Consider the following 20573-nt stretch of genomic DNA (forward strand, 5'->3'; position numbering starts at 1 on the left):
ACAGAGCAGGGCAGATCAGGGGGTTGGGGCGCCGCACCCTGCTCATCACATCAGGGCAGGGCTGATGGGAGGTTATGGCTCTACCCCGTCACACACAGAGCAGGGCCCGTGGGGGGCGGTTGGGGCGCCGCACTCTGTCACACACAGAGCAGGGCCGATCAGGGGGTTGGGGCGCCACACCCTGTCACACACAGAGCCGCAGGGCGATCAGGGCATTGGGGAGCTCCCCCCTATCAGGCACAGAGCAGAGCTGATCAGGGGGTTGGGGCGCCTTCCCCTGTCACGAACAGAGCAGGGCGGATAGGGAGGTTGTGGCCCCTCCCCCCCTGTCACACACAGAGCCCGAGGGTGATCAGGGGGTTTGGGCGCTGCCCCCTGTCATGCTGATCCCGGTGCCGGGAGGCATATTACCCTTTTACTATATAGGATAGAGGCCTGGTGCACGGGTGGGGGCCGGCTGGTTTGCCCTGAAGGGTGTCCTGGATCAGGGTGGGGGTCCCGCTTGGGTGCCTGGCCAGCCTGGGTGAGGGGCTGATGGCTGTTTTCAGGCTGGAGGGTGACTGAAGCTGCCAACTGCTCCTTTTTTCTTTTTTTTCTTTTATTCTGGGCCAGCTTTAGCTCTGAGGCGTGGCTCCAGCTCTTAGGCCTCGGCTGCTGAAAGCAGGTATTTGGTTTGTTTGGGTTCTATAATCGAAACACTGTTTCAACTCCAGCTCTGAGATCCCAGCTGGCTGAAAGCAGGTTTCTGGGGTTTTGTTTAGCTTCTATATTTGTAACAATGTTTCAAACTGCAAGCTCAGAGGCCGGCAGCAGCAGGCAGGGAACGTTGGAGTCCTTTGTCACTGAAGCAAGCAAGCCTCATGTTCGCTTCAAGCTGCCTGGCTGCCAGCCGCCATCTTGGGTGGCAGTTAATTTGCATATCGCCCTGATTAGCCAATGGGAAGGGTAGCAGAGTGACACCAATTTGCATGTGTCTCTTTTATTAGTGTAGATTATTTGTAAGGAGCATGAAAATCCAGTTATTCATTCAATAATTACTAGTGGCATCTTTTTTAGGTGACAGGAACTTGTTTAGTCATAGAGATACATTTTATACTAATTTACATACACACACACATTCACGACACTAGAAAATAAAACCCTCAGTGCTTTCCCTGCAATCTTGTTTAAATCTAATCTGGATCAGAATCAGACCCCTTGCCCTTTTTTCATTCTTCAAGGATCGGCAGAGGAAATGTACTTAAGAAGAATCCAATTGAGTGTAGCCTGAAAAGCTAGTGGGCAAGAGGACTGAATAGGGGTATAAACATTGTAGATCATTAACATTCCTTGAAGGCCACGATCAACACTTAGTTGTGGGTATCTATGTCCATGAGATATGGATTACATTTTCATAGAGCCCACTGGAAGGTCATTTCTGCTGATGGCTGATGGTAGTGGTCAGCATTGATAGTGCAATGAAACATTACTATGTTTATAATCTTTCTAAATATACAAAGTACCAGAGCTAAGGTTGGAAATTCTAAGTAAACTTTATGTTTTATACCTCTGAATATGTGACCTAATGCAACATCTCAGAGCAGACACATTACTTCATTACATTTATGAACAGAAAGAGCAGAATGACTAATTTAGAGTCTTCCCATTTGATTTGGTATTGTTCAGGCCATGCCCATCCACATACCAAGAGTTTAAAGGCAAAGGGCATCCCAATGAGAGGCACAGGGGTACAGTGAAGTACAATTCACTGAATACATTCAGTGAAATCACTAAGTTTGGATTCTTTGCAGAAGAATATCCTGGGGGTATTGGTAAAAATGAAAGTTAGCAGGACCTCATCCCCAGAGATTCTGAACCATTAGGTTTGAGATAAGGATTAGGAATCTATTTTTCAAATAGCATCCAAGTGACTCCAGGGACTAAATTTGGATACATTTTTTAATTAGGGCCTATCCACGTTGAAATTTACCGCATGGATAGGAGGGTAGAGAATAAGGGCAGGTATATCTTTGGGTGGAAATTAGTGAAAATAAGTTAACATAAAATCTGTCAAGTTGATTTATTTTTTTTCATTCAAAAATATTTATCATGCTCTCTCTGTATGTGAAGCATTATTCTAGCTACTGGACATATGACAGTGAGAAAAGTCAAATACAGACTCTGTTATCATGGTAAAGACCTATGCCTTATACAATTCACATAAATATAAAGACAAAATGTTTATATTTAATAAATTGAGCTAAGTGTTGAGATAGCAATAAGCCAATAGCATTTTCATAGAGCCCACTGGAAGGTCATTTCTGCTGATGGCTGATGGTAGTGGTCAGCATTGATAGTGCAATGAAACATTACTATGTTTATAATCTTTCTAAATATACAAAGAACCAGAGCTAAGTTTGAAAATTCTAAGTAAACTTTATGTTTTATACCTCTGAATATGTGACCTAATGCAACATCTCAGAGCAGACACATTACTTCATTACATTTATGAACAGAAAGAGCAGAATGACTAATTAAAGTCTTCCCATTTGATTTGGTATTTTTCTGAGCCCCACCTGACTCCAGCATAATCAATCACACCTCTGAGCCTCACCTGCACCACATGTGAGATTCATACTCATCAAACCCAAATCTGTGCAGGAACCCTATTTCTGAATAAATAGAGCTGGCTCCACTGAATATATTTTCTATACATTTACTCATTGCTTCTTGGGTGCTGGTGTGGCTTATTATCATCATGGTAATTAGCAGTATAATTAATGCATTATTAAAATTGCTATATAGGTAACTTGAGTCATAACATGACATATGCTAAGTTCTCTATATAGATTATTGGCATTTATAGCTACTATGAACACATCCTATATAATAAGAGGCTAATATGCAAATCAACTGAATGGCGGAACAACTGGTTGCTATGATGTTCACTGACCACCAGGGGGCAGACGCTCAATGCAAGAGCTGCCCCCTGGTGGTCAGTGTGCTGCCACAGGGGCACACCGCTCAGCCAGAAGCCTTGAGGCAGGCTCACGGCGAGTGCAGCAGCGGTGGTGGGAGCCTCTCCTGCCTCCACAGCAGTGCTAAGGATGTCCGACTGATGACTCCCAGACTGCGAGAGGGTGCAGGCTGGACTGAGGGACCCTCCCCCCCCCACTGAGTGCACGAATTTCATGCACCGGGCCTCTAGTTTAAAATAAATGGCTAACTAGGAACTAATATAAAATATACTTTCTTGTAAATTTCCTGGATAATCTAAATAAGAGGTTATAAAAGAGCAAATAACTAATCCTTGAAAATTTTTGAAAAATTTGATAAGGTTCAGCACCATTATTAATTATATGAAAAGAAAAATATGTAGAAGTAGGTATTTAAAAACTACTGTTTTATAAATTTTACTTATCCATATATGTGATATAAGTACTAACTGTATTTAATATCATAATTGTGATATTTCAGTTAGAAGGCTGCAGGATGACCAAAATGTTCCAAGTACAACTGGTAAGTTTCATATTAGAATAAAAGTAAATATTAATTATATATACTAATAGCCTAACATGAAACTGCTTTTTCCCCAGACTGTGATCTTAGTAGATACACAAAAACAAAAACAAGTCCTATCAATCAAATTACTTTGTGAAACACTGATCAAAAATATTTATTTGAAAAATACTGATAAGCTATGATAAAGCAAAATCCAAAATGTATTGACAGCTTATCATGTGCCAGGCATAGAGCTAAATGTTTCATTTAAATGAGGTCATTTATTGTAACTTTCTATAAAAATAAAGATTAACTTTAGCTAAGAATTTTTCAATTACTCATAATTGCAAGTAAGTAAAATTATATGCAAGTATACTTAAATAGGAAAATCTATTATATAAGTCATTAGCCATAATAAAAGCATTATTTATGCTAGACAAAAAGGCATCTCCACAGTTATATTTATTTATTGAATCAATTTAAACAATTTTAAATAAAATAATTATCTAGGTTTTTGGGTATTCACAATAAAGGGATTCACTACATTTTATATCTATATGTTCAGGATTGTGTAGACACAAATTAAATTATCTTAAAAGGAAAACAATTTTTGCCTTGTCCAGGTGGCCCAGTTGATTGGAGCGTTGACCCATATGCCAACAGGTTTCGGGTCTGATCTCTGGTCAAGGAACATACTGAACTTGGGGATTTGATCCCTGATCTGGTGGGCTGTGAAAAGAAGGCAACCAATCAATGTTTCTCTCTCTCTCTCTTTCCCCCCTCCATTCCTCTCTCTCTAAAATATCAATAAAAACACAATAATTTTCATTGCCAATAACAGTGCTAGAAATTCCCCTTGACAACATTAGATATAGATTGCAATGTGCTCTTAGGAGAGCTAAATAAAACCTAATTAAAATGCTTATTCTAATGCTATTATAGCAAAATGGTCTTTTACTCATTTATTGGGAATTATAAGATCAGTGATATGAATTTTGCACAAGATCACTTAATTAAATAGGAAAACTTTCACTATAAGTAATCATATGGCATGTACAACCTCACTTAGGGTCCAAAGAGAATGTAAGAAGATGATCATTTAAAATTTAGAATAAGCTCATGTTATTAAGCATTTATTGTCTGGCTACAAAGGAGCTCATCAATCACTTGTGTTCTTTTAGCCACCAGAGTAATTTTTAGTAAATTAAGAAAATAATTCATGATCTTAATCAGTTGTGCAGGGCATGCATGCCCCAGTGTTAATCAGTTAAAATAGCAGGAGATGCTATTATCCAGTTGGTCAATTGGCTCTTATCACCATGGCAGTACATTTATGTAACTACAAAGCTTACAGAACATGTTGAGTCTCAAATTTCAAAATTTAATATAGTAGAACTGAAAGATATTATTAACATTTTCTAGTCCAGTCCTTTATATTTCAGCTAAGAAAGCTGTGATGCCAGAGATTGACTTACCAAAATCATACAGGGAATTAGCAGTAGAAGCATTCTGTAAAGAAGAGGGCACAAACTCCATCCATCTATCCCTCCGTTCATCCATCTTTTCATCCTTCATTTCATGCATCCATTTATTCAACAAGTATCTATTAAATGCCTATTATGTGCTAGACACTAGGGATGTGATGAAGAGCAAAACGAGACATACATAATCTCCAGACTTATGGTGGCTGTTTTGAGAATACAGATGGAGGTGAAAAATATTAATAAGATAATCACTCAAATACACACATGATTACAAAGCAAGCCAAATGCTCTTTTAAAAAGTAACATACCCCTGATAATGTATAACAAGGGAGCCAGACCTAAACCAGGGGTCAGAAAGGGATTCCCAGAGAAAGTGGCCCTTATATTGAGTACTAAAGGCTGGACAGAAGTTATGAGAAGAAGGGAGAGGGTAGAAAGAGGTGCCAAAGCCCTAGAGAAATAAATGAATATTTGAGGAGCAGAAAGCCCAGTGTGTTTGAGGTCTAGAAAGTAATTCGAGAGGGGAAAAAGGGCTGGAGGGACAGACCATCTAGACCAGCGAGAGACTATAGTCCAGACCTTCACTCTAAGAGTTATGGAAAGCTCTGGAAAAATTTAGCAGGAAGATAAAACTCTCATCTTCAGCAGTGTTATTTTTACATGGGCAAATACCAGATTCATAAATGCTATTCAAGGTATAGGACATTTTTCTAAGTTTTGGTTCTGTAAGCAATGGCCTGGAGAAGGGATGAAGACGGCAATAGGGACATGAAGGAGATTGGAAGTTGGTTGCCATACTATCCATTTGGGCATATCTGTTTCAGGGCTCTGAGCATAGTCATGTTTGAAAAACACAATTGTTTGGACAACTTAAATATAAGTGAAATTTGTTCATAGTTATAAGCTACCTTCGGTTAGTTTTTATATGGAAAATCTTTACTCTTGGAATTTCTAAGATTATTTGTCCAGATGATGTGGCTTTCTTTTCTTCTGGTTCACTTTCTGTTTGTAACAGTCTGTAGTCAGGATAAGCAATTATCTCTCTTCATTAATGCCTCTCTTGAGATATCCGAAGTAAAGGTTCTGGCTGATCTCATCTGAACAACTGGGCTGCTAAAATACATGTTCAATAAGTCAGTAGAAATCCAACCCATGCATATGTGAAGAAATGCAGTCAAGTGCTTAAGTGTGTAGTTTTAGTCAAAATCACATGGTCTTCAATCCCAGTTTTGCAAGGCTTAAATATGTTGGAACCTCATTTCACTCTCCTTCTTAAAAAAAATCTCTGACAATTCTTCACAAACTGAACAATAACGTCCCCACTGCGCGGCACCATCCCCCTCCATTCCCTTCATACTCCCCAGTTTTTTCCCACCAGTTTTCCCTTCCAGGCAATCAAACCACCTGTCTAAGCCTCAGTTACCCTGTCTATAAAGATGGAGATAATACTTATATCTATTAAGACAGAAGTTAAACAAGTGTTTTGCAAGTGGCAATTTTTTTAATTATATGAGAACAGATGAGAGAGAACCTTAGACTTTGAGTGATTAATCTTCTTTTTAGTAATAGTTTGTTTCATCTTCCCCCAAAGATCATAACTCTGAAGGAAATAATACAACAAGAGCACTTACACTGAAAGATATTTTAAATGGGACATTTTCTTATTGGACATATTTTCCAACTTGGATTTCAGGTAGGTGAACTTTTTTTTTTTACTTTTGTTTTTTTTTTTAAATGTCAAACTACAGCGGGAAGGCAGGGGAAGGTTTGGGTGGAGGGTGGGGGTAAGAGATCAACCGAAGGACTTGTATGCCTGCATATAAGCATAACCAATGGACACAGATCTGGGCGGAGTGTGTGTGGTGAGGGCATGTGCGAGGGCGGGGGAGGTCAATGGGGGGAAAAGGAGACATATGTACTACCATTTGTAATACTTTAAACAATAAAAAAAGAAAAAAAGAAAAGATCAGAAAACATAATGCAAAAAGTATGTTTTCTGTTTTTGCTTTTAGTGCCAATGTATCTCTATGGTAACAAAAGCCATATCAGTTTACATGGGGGGAAAAACAGCATTTACTTAGATAATCAAGTGACCAGCAAAGCACTTTTGACAGAACCTTTTAGACCAGATTTCCCCCAATAATGAGGCCAATAGGAGTTTGGCAGAAAAGTGAAAGTTGAGAATTGTTACAATAATCTGAGCATATGGTATAGTTATTCAGAATGGAAGAGAAACACCTATTTAAGAGAAGTCATGAGAATTTTACCAAAAGGGAAATCCATTGTTAATCTGGATAATCCCAGAAATAGACAAATCCCATCCTAAAAACAAATCCTTTAAGGGCCATACAATTAATATTTACATACAGTTTTGTAAAATAGGATGTTGTCAAATAAAGCTAATCAAAAATAATAAAGTCAACTAAAGTTTGTCTAAAGTGCCACTAAAAATCAAATATTTTCATTTTTTCTTTAGAAAATAAAATGCACATAAAATGGTTTTAAACTCAATCAGGCATAACCCAAATTAAATGAATTTTTATTGCGAAAAGAATTAGCATTTAAAACTAGTTTATCCTCTTTGTAACACAGATAAAAGGCAATTTTATTCCACCACACTGAACTGGTTAGGATAGGGCTGCTATTAACAAATAGGGCATCTTTGTGGAAAGTAGGAAATAGTATTCTTTTCTCCCTTTACAATTAACTTATTTTAAATCTGACAAAGTCATATGTACTGGACAAAGAAGAAAAACAAAATAAGTCTGTGAAATAAGAGAGATTTCTCTTTGTTATAAAAGTAGTTCCTGTTAAGGGAGATTATTTCAAGTTTTGTTTTCCTTCTTGTTTAAAGGACAAGAGTACCTCCATCAATCTACAGATAATAACATAGTATTTTATAATATTGAAACAGGAGAATCATATACCATTTTGAGTAATACCACCATGGTATGTATACAACATCATCTTCCTCCTCAAAAGACTGCCAGCTCTTCACTGATCAAGAAAGAGCCCAGACTCTTAGCACCTGATCTGGACCCAACCTGCCTTCTCAGCTCCATCCCACTCTACTTCTCCTTTAATTCTCCCTTCTCCTCACACTAGACTCCTGCCCTTCCCTCCTCTAAATCACCCAGCATCTTTCTTCCTCTGTGGAAATAATATGGTCTGAGATAAGAGTTAAGAACTCAATCCTGTAGTCAGGTATACTGAGGCTGAAATCCTGGCTCTGTCACTTACAGCATGTGGAAAATTGGGTACGGTTCCACACTATACTAACACTACCAAGCTTCAGTTTCTTCTGCAAAGTAGGAATAATAATAGGTCTTTGTATTAATGTAAGAATTAAGTGAAGTAACATTTGAAAGTACTTTGGACAGTGCCTGACGTAGAATAAATAGGCACATGCTACTCCGTCCTCTTAGGCTCTCAACCCTCCTACTTTCTCTCCCCTCAAGAGCCCGCTAATCTTTTAAAGCCACAGTCAGGTGACCCTCTCCTCCTCTATGCAAGCAATCACTCTCATGTGGATTCAAGCACTTCTTCCTTAATGCTTTTGTAAAGTTATATTTATATTTCTTTTATAGAACTAATTTGCAATATAAGTTACTTATCTACAAGTTTAACATTATAAGCTTTTTGAAATCACAAAGTATATCTTTATTATACTGTCCTCCCATAATATCTAGTAAGTTTCTTCCTATACAGTAGGTACTGCATAAATGTTTTAAAATTGCACTGAAGATATATGCAAGTAGGATATATCAAAGATGTGTTATTCTGTTAGAACTACAAATTAACATGGCTCTGTTATTTTTTTTCTGCATCCTAATCAATTTTTTCATAATTTCAGAAAAGTGTGAATGCTTCAAATTATGGCTTATCACCTGATCGGCAATTTGCATACCTAGAAAGTGATTATTCAAAGGTATTGACTATTTAATTTTGATATATCTGGTTATATCTCTTACTAACCCACAGTTTGGTTTATAAATGTAAGAGGAAGCAAGAGTGTATTTTTATCTCTAAATACTCAAGAAGTTAATGTGGGCTCTAGATGAGCCCCCAAAGCATAACTGAAACATAAGCAAATAATTTCGATTACTTATCTGGTTATCAGCAAGTAGTAGCAACTAGTTTCCTCTGGGAAAACACTTTATTTGAGGGCACAGATATTCACCAGAAAGGGGAGAATTATCTTTGTATTTCTAAAGCTATTTGGTATCATAAATCATTAGTTAATTCCCACATTTTAACCTCACAAAAGCTCATTATTTAAAATGAAAAAAAAATCAAGATGTGACTTATTTAACTCACTTGCTCAAGCAAGATGACATTCAGTCATTAACAGACCAGAAGTTTAAATCTGTCTCCAAAAGCTTCGTGTAGGAGAATCCCACAAACCAGACCATTTGCCCTTAATTTCCCCCTCCTGACTGAAGTTGCAGGGTAAGTTCAACAACTTATTTTTTTCTATTTATACATCTTCAAGATGATTTTATTTTTGCAAAAGGCCAAGGGAATTTACTACTGATTTAAACATCTAACAATTACTTTTAGATCAAGAACCTATAGTTTTAACTGTCATTTTTCATATCCTACTTGAGATGCAAAACTCCCTTAATATTCAGAATGAAAAGTTCGTCTACTCTAGCCCCTGCTTGTTGTTTAGTCAACTGATTATTTTCCAAAGGACCGGGTCCTGGTACCAGCATTCTTTAGAAAGACATGTTTCAGCCTTCTGGCCCTTCTTTGTCAAGAGTCTGAACGCCCTTTTAAGAAACAAAATCCAAAAAATACCTGCATTATTCACTAACCACTATATAAGTACACTTATGAGAAAAAAAAACACTAGTTTTTAAAGGAGGAGTCACATGCTCTATCTCTCCTATTTAAAAAAATCTATTAATTTAAAAAACCATATTCAAAGAAAGGCGAGCATTTTACAATAAAACTATACATTGAATGAAATTCTTTTTATCCCGTTTTAATGGGTGTCATGATAACCAATGATTCAGGTGCAAATAATAATGAGGAAACTATGAAAAGGAGTTTACATTTCATTCTGATGACTCCTTATGGGCCATGGAAATCATGGTGGTTTTACTTCAGTCAAGGTAAAATATGAAGGGAAAATTCTATAGAGCATGTCAAATAAAAGCTTGTCATATTAACAAATGTCTTTGAATACGGTTATTATGGAGTGAGGGCTGAATTATGGAATATGGACAAACAGCACAAAAATCCACAGTAAAATTCTTTAAATGAAGACTAGTTAGGAATTGCAACTTACTCTTCCTAGTGCCCTATGAAAATAGTCCTTCCATAATTCTGAACCTTGAATTGAATGACCTATGACTATACAATCTTGATATAAGCTTTTAAAAGATTAAAATTTGTCTTTGTCTCTCTTCTTTCTGACAGCTTTGGAGATATTCTTACACAGCAACATATCACATCTATGACCTTAGGAATGGGTAAAACTTCATGTTTATTTATGAATACTACTTAACTCTATTATATAGACTTTTTATTCCAAACTCTGATTTGAGGTTGACTATCCTGTTACTGATCTTAGCTTCTTGCTTCTTTACAATATATGTGCACCCATAAATTAAGAAATTCAAGGAAATATTCCTATGCTATATTCATCTTTTTATTTGGCTAATATTTTTCATTTTTATAGACAATCTAGTTCCCCCATAGGTCTGAACACCAAATTACAAATATGCTATTTATGGAAATAAACATAAGTAGTAAAAGTATAAAATATGCGTGGTAATGATACACTGCTTCTAGGAAGGTGGCTGCTGCATTGGAAGGAAGCAGAAGGGAGGGAGACCATTAGTTGTATCTGAACATATACTCTGTTGATTTTAAATGACTTGTTTTTAAAATTGCAAAATGTTAATATCTCAAATTTAGATGGTACATAAATTGCCATCTATTATATTGTTTTCTTTATTTGTAAGTTTAACTATTTACAATATATTTCAAACAGAAAAAAATATGCAAATAAGTCAGTAGTAGAAAAACTGAGAAAGAGAATTCCTGGCAGAAGGAATATTATATAAAAACACAAAGGGAATGGAGAACATGAAAGGTTCAGGAAACTGAAAGTAGGTCAGTTGAGTTGAAACTGGAGGAGGTATGACTACTGGGAGGTGGTGTAAGGTTGGGAAGGAGTTGAGGCCAGGAAGCCTGGGCCAAATAATAATGAGGAAACTATTAAAAGGAGTTTACATTTCATTCTGATGACAATAGGGAATCACTGAAGAGTTTCAAATGGGAAATGACATGATCAGATTTGCACTTTAGAAAAATAACTTTGACTAAGAATGGACAAGGAATTGGTTTAGTTACTCATCTTAATGCGATATCCTATTTGTGTTATATAAAAGGGAAAATAATTATATATCTTGAAGAGGTATTAAAAATCTTATGGTCTATTTCCCCTTTTGTTTAGCAAGAGCACAAAAGTTCAAAAAATATTTACCTACTTCTTTTAAATGTTCAGAAGAGACTAACTCTGATCTTCTTAAACTGTCAAATTAAGAAATAGGAACTACTACATAAAGTAGAATCTAAATTCATCTAATGCATTGTGTCTTTCTCTTCTCTGATCCACTTTGTCACCAAATACAAGAGTTACTTATTGAGGACTTATTTTGTGAAAAGCATATATGGAAGAATACAAATGAGCTGAAGTCACCAACCCTACTCTCAAGAAACATTTAGACTAGCGAGGAGAAAACCCACTCTTTCAATACAATTGAAAAAGTGTACTGAATTACTTAATGCTTTAAGAAAGGCATGCATTATTTTCTTATTTTTCTTTTAATCATTTTGAAATTCTCCAAGTCTTATGTTGAGGTTCACCAAATTAAACAGAATTCCAAGACAATATGGCAATACTAATATTTTAATCATGGTTTGTATCAGCTTTAAAGCCTAGAATCATTGCAAATATTTTGCTTTTGTGCAGTGAGATTAATCAAACCACTGTTGTTGGTTTTTTTCTTTCACAACTATTAATTTGGCAGATTGTTTTTGTCAGTTAAATATACAATAATTTAGAAAGTGAGGGATGACAAATTTGTTGAGATTTAAGGCAAAATCGGGTACCACTAACTGCAAATGTTCTGTGTGCCTTGGAAGAGTCTATAAAAATTTACCACAGAGAGAATGAACATGGTTCTGGTTTCAGGCAAGGGAAGGGATACTGAGGAGATGACAGCCTTTTGAAAAGCAGCCTCCGCCACTTTCTCTCATGCTGTGAATTATTTAGAAAACACAGAAAATGACCACCTGGTGACTTGAGGGTCATGAAGAGACTGTGTGCTGAGATTTGCAGCTTGGCACTGTCTACATGACTGGGTAGGTGATGCCACAGCATTTGGCAACATCAGGCAGTGTTGCAATGTCAAAGGTCACAGGCACACTGGCTTGAGACAGAATTGTAAACCAGGTAAAGATCGTTCTCCCGTTGGGTCACTTCCTTGCCTGTGCCCTCGGATGTCTTTCAATATGTTCCAGACCTCCAAGGGCCTGGTGCCTTAAACTGCTCTCCAGGAGTCAGGCTTCCCATGGCCGTCCAATGGTCTTCCTCCAGGGCCTCCACCCTTTCTCCAATCAAAGCTGGTCTGTCCAGTGCCCTGCTCCCTCATTGTCTGCTCGGCTCATGCTGCATGACCTAATAAGCTAAGTCAATGTATATTATAAGGCTTCATAGTTTCCAAAGTTTAAAAAAGTTAGAAAAGTAGAAATATCAGGTATATGTTAGGTCCAGGTTGAAGATTTGTTTTGGAGAGGGAAGGAAAGAGTCTTTCTTCAGGCTCTCACATTACACCTAGAAGGTAGGTCTTCTTTTTTTTTTTTAGAACTTTTATAAGAGTTTTTTGAGCCAAATTGACAACGTATGCCAGGGGCAAGATTTCAAGTGTTCCCCGGGTAGGTCTTGCTTTGCGTCTCCACAAAAGCATTTTTTAGCTGAATTTATTGGGGTGACATTGGTTAATAAAATTATATAGCTTTCAGGACATCATCTGTATATTGCATTGTGCTCACCACTCCAAGCAAGTCTCTTCCCATCACCATTTAGTCCCCTATACCCTTTTCTACCTCTCCCATCCTCCTCCTCTAGTAATCACCATGCTCTTGTCTCTCTATGAGGTATTTGTTTGTTTGTTTGTTTGTTTGCTTAATCCATTCATCTTTTTCACCTAGTCCCCCAACCCTCCCACCTCTCTGACAGCTATCAGTCTGTTCTCTATGAGTCTGTTTATATTTTGTTTGTTAGATTCCACATATGAATGAAGTCATATGGTATTTGTCTTTCTCTGACTGGCTTATTTCACATAGCATAATGTTCTCCAGGTCCATCCATTCTGTTGTAAAGGATATGATTCCCTTTCTTTTTTATGGCTAAGTAGTATTCCATTGTGTAAATGTACCACAGCTTTTTTATTCAGTCATCTACTGATGGACACTTGGGTTGCTTCCAAATCTAAATGAAACTATTTATATGTATCTCCAAGAAGATAATTAAAACTGAAGCATGGCATCTTATGAGTCTTTAATACATGAAATCTGAACACATTCTTGCTGAAGAAGTGCAAAAGCTCCCCAGAGCAAGTCAGTCCATTGAGAATTTGCAAGGTGACTCTAAGGATCAAAGTGAGGTTTTTGGCTAAGAGGATATTTGAAGTTTCCCCATGGATGTAGAACTTGCAAGCTTAAGGCATACTGCCTAGTATACAATCTGTTTTTCATTTTAACTTAGATCGGATGTTCCTTTCTGTTTCTGATTTCAAGTCAGATCTCTGGGGAGATTGTCAAATGGCATCTTATTTTCAAAAATTTGAAATGCATGTGCATTCACAGAGCTGGGGTTGTGAATGGGAATGCGCAAGAGTGCTTATTAAACTTCAGCACCATTGTAGAATGTCAGAGAGGAAGGCACTCCAGCGACCATCCTACCTTGGTGTGTACAAAAGAGGGCCAAAGGCTTGAGTTTAATTTGGGCCTCTGCCAAGAACTAACAGTGTGATTTTTAAAAGTCCTACTATTTCTCTAACCTCACATTTATTTTCTACAAAATGGAGTTCCATTAGATCATTTCTAGAGCTAGTCCCACTTTCACAGTTTATACATCTTTAACTTACTATCTCCCTACAAAGGCCAGCAAACGGAGACCTAGAGAAGTTAAATGACTTCTAAGTAACTAGTGAAGAGCTACAACTACCACCCCATCTCTCCAGTCCCGAGTGGCCACATTCTTTCCATTAGGTTTGAAGAAGCTGAGAGAATGACTCTTCGTTTTTATTGTTTGTTTATTTTTTCTGTTTATAAAGATTTTTTGCATTGAGCAGCATGGTTTTGTGTGTGTTTTTTCTTTCTGTCTTTTTTTCCTTCTAGAGATTTTGTAAGAAGAAATGAGCTTCCCCGTCCAATTCAGTATATTTGCTGGTCACCTATTGGGAGTAAATTAGTAAGTGTTTGAATTATAGAAGTATTCAATCCTTTAAATAAAAGAGGAGCCATTTGATTTTGGCCTTTGGTAAATTCCCTTGCTTAAAAGGAAAAAAAAATAAATGTATTACTATTTTTCAGTGGTTAAAAACAAGAAGAGTTTTGATAAATCGAAACCCATCTGAGAATTCCGCAAAATCTCAAGCTCATGGATAGACTTCTTTAAATATCTCAGTCAGAAACTTTATCCTTATACTCAGCCAGAATGCGTTGTGCCAGAAAGCTCAGGAAAAATATGGTTTTCACAAGTTTCCCAGACTAGCTTCAGACAACATGAAATTTTGTCCAAGCTCTTATTTAAGGACTCTAAATAAAGATTAGATCTGGCTAGCTATTAATATTCAGAGATTGATTTTACTTTCTGTTAATATATATATAATTATTTACTTGGGTAATAAAACCACGAATAAAATAGTAGACTTTATTCTTTATTTGACATAGACTTTAAAAATCATAACAGATGATAATGTGAGTAAGTTGTTTTTTGACCTATTAAAGTGAGATAGTACTTGTGAGTCTTTTTGCATCTGAATTGCTACACTTTTAAAAGTCATTAGGTCAATAATTAACACAAATATACAGACTTAATTGTATTTCTTATGGAATTTCCCTGTATTAACTAGCTTACCGCCACTTTCAGGCATATGTGTATCAGAACAATATCTATTTGAAACAAAGACCAGAAAACCCACCTTTCCAAATAACATATAATGGGAAAGAAAATAAAATATTTAATGGAATCCCAGACTGGGTTTATGAAGGTAAGCTGTATTCTTCTTTCTACTGTTGCTGTGTTAGGCTTTTAATTGAAAATAATTGCATACATTTAGTAGCATTTAGATGAGTGCTATGCTGCTGAGATGAATGGTGGCATTTCTGAAAGCTGTTATCTGTGCTATGAACAGGACGTGCATGTTCTGAAAGAACAAAATCTTATCAGACTGGTAGAGTTTATTTTTAATGAGCATCATAAAGTGGTAGTAACAATTTATATTCCAAGAAGTTTATGGTCCTTAAATGCTGTGTTAGTTCATTTTCTCAGGTTTGTTTTTTCTTAAGAAAGAAATATTTTTTCCAAAACTAAACAACTGTTTATATTATTTTGTAGGAAAATATCCTTAATTTGTTATACTTTTGTGAATTTTGTCCTCTTTCTAGGTTCTGTAAGATCCAGGAAATAACTGGACTTTAAAAGGTTTTCTGGTCCTTACTTTTTATTAAATAAATATATAACTTAACTGTTTTTTTAAAAAAAAATAATATTCCCAGGAGAGAAAGTCAACATTCAATGTGTATGTTACTCTGTAGCATAATTACAGTTTCCTTGTTTTGGCTATTTTAGGTGACTATAAGAACCAGAAGTTGCCCCAAAGGGAAAAATTAATTCCTGTTAATATGTTTATTATTTATTTTAAAATTACATTTCTGATTAATGTCAAATCCTAAGAAGACTGTTTGATAAAGGGTATAATGCTAAACTATTCCTCTAAAACCAGATTATTTATCTTTTAAAAACCAAAGTAGGACATATATCACATCTACATTAAATAAATTATTTTGGGCAATAATTGATATATACAATGTATTTTAAAATATTTATAATGGCTTTAAGAGTAAGCTCCAATTATAATTAATATACTAGTATTTATTTTTCAGAGGAAATGCTTGCTACAAAATATGCTCTCTGGTGGTCTCCGAATGGAAAATTTTTGGCATATGCAGAGTTTAATGATACAGAAATCCCAGTGATTGCCTATTCCTATTATGGTGATGAGCAATATCCTAGGACAATAAATATTCCATACCCAAAGGTATGTTGAATATTTTTAGCAGATGCTTCTATTTCCCTGGTGTCAAAATGAGCAACCAATACTATGAAGAGAGGTGGGATCAACAAGTTTGGAGAGCTTCTTATCCTTGTGCATTGTGAAGCAAACATTGTACTGTGATCTATTATTTATGTGGACATCTGTTGCTTTGGACATCTGGTTGTGCTGGATGAAGTCGTCTTTGCTAAATTCTATTGCAGAAGCTTTGAAAAACATATGGTCTAGATCATGGAGGAAAAACAAGCTTAACTTAAATTTAATTTTTTCATATTTCATGCTCCGAATTCAGGGTAAAGTTCTGTTTTGCAGTTCCTTCTTGAATTCCCATGTACATGCAAGCTTGAATGGGGAATACAAATGTTGAACTTGATGTTCCTGTCAGGTAGAAGCAAGCATGAGTTATGCTCTTTTCTGGACATAAAAGGTAGCTTAAATTTGTGAGCCTTGAGTGAATTAGACTGGGTGTGAGCCCAAAGACTTTTGCATAAACATTCTAGAAGTCTTAGTGTACATACTTTTCATTCATTCCCATGTCTGGAGAGACCTGTATGTGCAGTTGGAGAATGGCCAGGTCTCAGTGGAAAACATCATGTCCTAATTTAATTAGACAATAAGTCTGAAAGGACATCAAATCACAAATTCTCCTCTTGCACAAGGAGTGAAAGTGATTTTAGAAAGTAGCACAATGTCCTTTCCTCCCCATTTTTTAATATATATATATATATTATTGATTTTTTACAGAGAGGAAGGGAGAGAGATAGAGAGTCAGAAACATCGATGAGAGAGAAAGTCAGAAACATCGATGAGAGAGAAACATCCATCAGCTGCCTCCTATACATCTCTTACTGGGGATGTGCCCGCAACCCAGGTACATGCCCTTGACCGGAATCGAACCCGGGACCCTTCAGTCTGCAGGCTGACGCTCTATCCACTGAGCCAAACCGGTTTCGGCCCGATTGTTTTTACTTGTCAGGGGACACTGCCATGGATGGACCCAGTGGGTCCCTATGTGACAGAGATGAGATGGATATTCCTACACACTAGCAGATTCTGAAGTGGCCATAGCGACAGAAATAGAAATGTTACACAGTTTAAAATTCACTTTAAAGTCGTAGGAGAAACATTAAGGAATAGAGATGAGTGTTTAGGTAGGAGACCTCTCAAGGGCTGACTATAAAGTCTGGAAGCTGGAGATGTTTGGAAGCGAGAGGTGTAATACTTGGGATCCGTGATGTAAAAGGACTTGGATCTTTAAGAGGGTGAAAGGGAGCAGGAAGCGATGAAGAACTGAGGAGTAACTGGCACTGACAGAGAAGTTAGGACCCAAATTCCCATGTTTCTTTGAAGACTAAAGTTCCTAAATCATCTGACTTTGGACTGAGAGGTGAGACTAGTTGGAAGAAGCAAGAAGTTCCAGCTGAGCCTTCAGTAAAACAGGGGGTCAGAGGAAAACGTGCACAGTCCTTAGATAAATCCAAACAGCACAGAGTCATTTAAGACTACTGGCCAAACAGTTGATTTAAGTTATTTAACAATTACAAGATTCTCTTTTCCTGTGGTAAAATAACAGAGAAACTATAAGAAGCTGTTTGGGTGTGAACTATACTGTCATATATATTTAGGGTGTATAACAGCATAGAAAACACAAAACAAGAAAATTATAAATTCCATATTTGGGGATGAAACTTTCCTAAGTTTGGAGGGATGGTAGCAGTAGTAATGTAACCAGCTAGGAGACTGTTTGGTGATTGTTTGGACCAAATTATAGGGTAAAAGCAAAAAGTATCTTTCACTATGTATTTTTACACTTGCTTCCCAACCGCAATCTCCCTAACAGAGGGAGAAATGATAATAATGATAATAATTATCTTCATCATCATAAATGGGAAATAATCTGCCTTAAAAATCAGAAAAGAGAATATCGATTACAGAACTATATCCAAAATATTTTTTCTATGAATCAAAGCTTCTTAATTAATCACTTAAAATATGTTTTCACACTAATTGACACAGTATTTTTAATTGCCCCGCAAGTAAAATTGAAATAAAATCCCTGGTCATGTTATAATTATATTTTTTTCAACAGAAATATACTTAATATTTTTATCTTATAAAAACATGCCTAAATTCTTAAAATGTCTTTCAAATGTTGGTGATGATGAGAATTTTATGAGGTGATCTATCTTTATTTTCTTGTCAGGCTGGAGCTAAGAATCCTGTTGTTCGGATATTTATTGTCGATACCACTTACCCTGAGTATGTAGGTCCCATAGAAGTGCCAGTTCCAGCAATGATAGCCTCAAGGTATATTCATCTCAGATGCTTTCCTCCGTTGAAATGGTATTTTAATACCAATTTCTTAATCAGTGCTCAGATTTCTTTTCTAGTGAGTTAATGATGAGTATATGCACTATAAGCAAAAATTGAGTTTACCTATGCATAATAGCTAATTTAATGCTTTTTCTCCTACACATTGACCAGTAGCTTTGGCTTTATGTCTTAAATTCTTTTCTAAAATATAAAAGTCCAAAATGGGGAGCAAACTCAAGTAAAATAATAATTGCATTAGATGGATGAACTCTTATAGATAGTCTTTAAAAGTCAGCAGGTATATTAAACTTACTCAGCAGAAAGGGAACATTTTGCCTTCCTTATCTATGGAATAAGTATTTAATGTAATAATAATAAAATAGATCCTTTAGAAAACAGAAATTAAAAAATTACTTGAATGTGATATTGGTTTGTGGTTGTGACAGTCGGTTTCAATTTATTTGCAGTGATTATTATTTCAGTTGGCTCACGTGGGTTACTGATGAACGAATATGCGTGCAGTGGCTAAAAAGAATTCAGAATGTTTCGGTCTTGTCTATATGTGATTTCAATGAAGGCTGGCAGACATGGAATTGTCCAAAGGTAGGTTATTAAAACAAAGGTGTCTTTCTGAAAAAAGTTCAAGAGTGGGGACTTATTTATAGCCAACATCTACACTAATAAAAGAGAAACATGGTAATTAGCGTATGACCGCTACCTTTCCCATTGGCTAATCAACATATCCTTATGCAAATTAACTGTCAGCCAAGATGGCAGCTGGCAGCCATGCACTGAAGCGAGCAGGGAGGCTTGCTTGCTCCAGTGACAGCGAACTCCAACATTCCCCGCCTGCCGCTGCCGGCCTCTCAGCTGCAACTCTAAGCAACTATGTACTATGTTGCAAATAAGAAGCTAAACAAAACCCCAGAAACCGGCTTTCAGTCAGCCAGGTTCAGCCAGCCGGACCGCAACATTGTATCGATGTTTTCAGCAGTGAGGCCTCAGAGCTAAAGCTGGCCCAGAATAAAAAAAAAGAAAAAGAAAAAAAGGAGCGGTTGGGAGCTTCAGTCACCCGCTTCCAGAAAACAGCCCTCAGCCCCTCACCCAGACTGGCCAGGCACCCCAGTGGGGACCCCCACCCTGATCCAGGACACCCTTCAGGGCAAACCAGCCAGCCCTTACCCATGCACCAGGCCTCTATCCTATATCGTAAAAGGGTAATATGCCTCCCGGCACCGGGATCAGCAGAGCAGCGAGGCTCCCGGCACCGGGATCAGCATGACAGGGGGCAGCGCCCAAACCCCCTGATCAGCCCTGCTCTGCGCCTGATAGGGGGGAGCTCCCCAATCCCCTGATTGCCCTGCGGCTCTGTGTTTGACAGGGTGCGGGGCACCAACCCCCTGATCGGCCCTGCTCTGTGGGTGATAGAGGGTGGCGCCCCAACCCCCCTCCACAGGCCTTGCTCTGTGTGTGACAGGGTAGAGCCATAACCTCTCCATCGACCCTGCCCTGAGTGTGACAGTGGCGGCGCCCCAACCCCCTGATCGGCCCTGCCCTGTGGGTGATAGAGGGTGGCGCCCCAACCCCCCTCCACGGGCCTTGCTCTGTGTGTGACAGGGTAGAGCCATAACCTCCCCATTGGCCCTGCCCTGAGTGTGACAGGGTGCAGTGCCCAACCCCTGATCCGACCCTGCTCTGTGTGTGACAGGGGGCGGTGCCCCAGCTCCCCTATCGGCCCTGCTCTGTGCGTGACAGGGGGGAGCTCCCCAACCCCCTGATCGACCCTGCTCTGTGTGTGACAGGGTATGGAGCTCCAATCCCCCTGATGGGCCCTGCTCTGTGAGTGACAGGGGGCAGCACCCCAACCCCCTGATGGGCCCTGCTCTGTGAGTGACAGGGGGCAGCACCCCAACCCCCCAATCAGCCCTACCCTGAATGT

At 37.8% G+C, this 20573-nt stretch overlaps 1 protein-coding gene across 3 annotated transcripts in view; it reads left to right on the forward strand.

Annotated features, from left to right (window-relative positions):
• Nucleotides 1–20573, forward strand: part of FAP (fibroblast activation protein alpha) — a 72632-nt gene that overhangs the window by 9296 nt on the left and 42763 nt on the right. For all 3 annotated transcript variants that reach the window (XR_002826596.1, XM_023745502.1, XM_023745499.1), the window contains exons 3-12: nt 3457–3498; nt 6556–6657; nt 7819–7913; nt 8818–8892; nt 10389–10441; nt 14382–14454; nt 15136–15256; nt 16152–16306; nt 18525–18628; nt 19102–19237. Coding sequence is in view for 2 of the 3 variants with exons in the window: in XM_023745502.1 (XP_023601270.1) it covers nt 3457–3498; nt 6556–6657; nt 7819–7913; nt 8818–8892; nt 10389–10441; nt 14382–14454; nt 15136–15256; nt 16152–16306; nt 18525–18628; nt 19102–19237 (956 nt within the window). In the remaining variant the exon portion in view is untranslated. The remainder of the gene's footprint in view (nt 1–3456; nt 3499–6555; nt 6658–7818; nt 7914–8817; nt 8893–10388; nt 10442–14381; nt 14455–15135; nt 15257–16151; nt 16307–18524; nt 18629–19101; nt 19238–20573) is intronic.

This window comes from Myotis lucifugus, unplaced genomic scaffold (genome assembly GCF_000147115.1).
Source record: "Myotis lucifugus unplaced genomic scaffold, Myoluc2.0 scaffold_5, whole genome shotgun sequence".
Lineage (NCBI taxonomy): Eukaryota > Metazoa > Chordata > Mammalia > Chiroptera > Vespertilionidae > Myotis > Myotis lucifugus.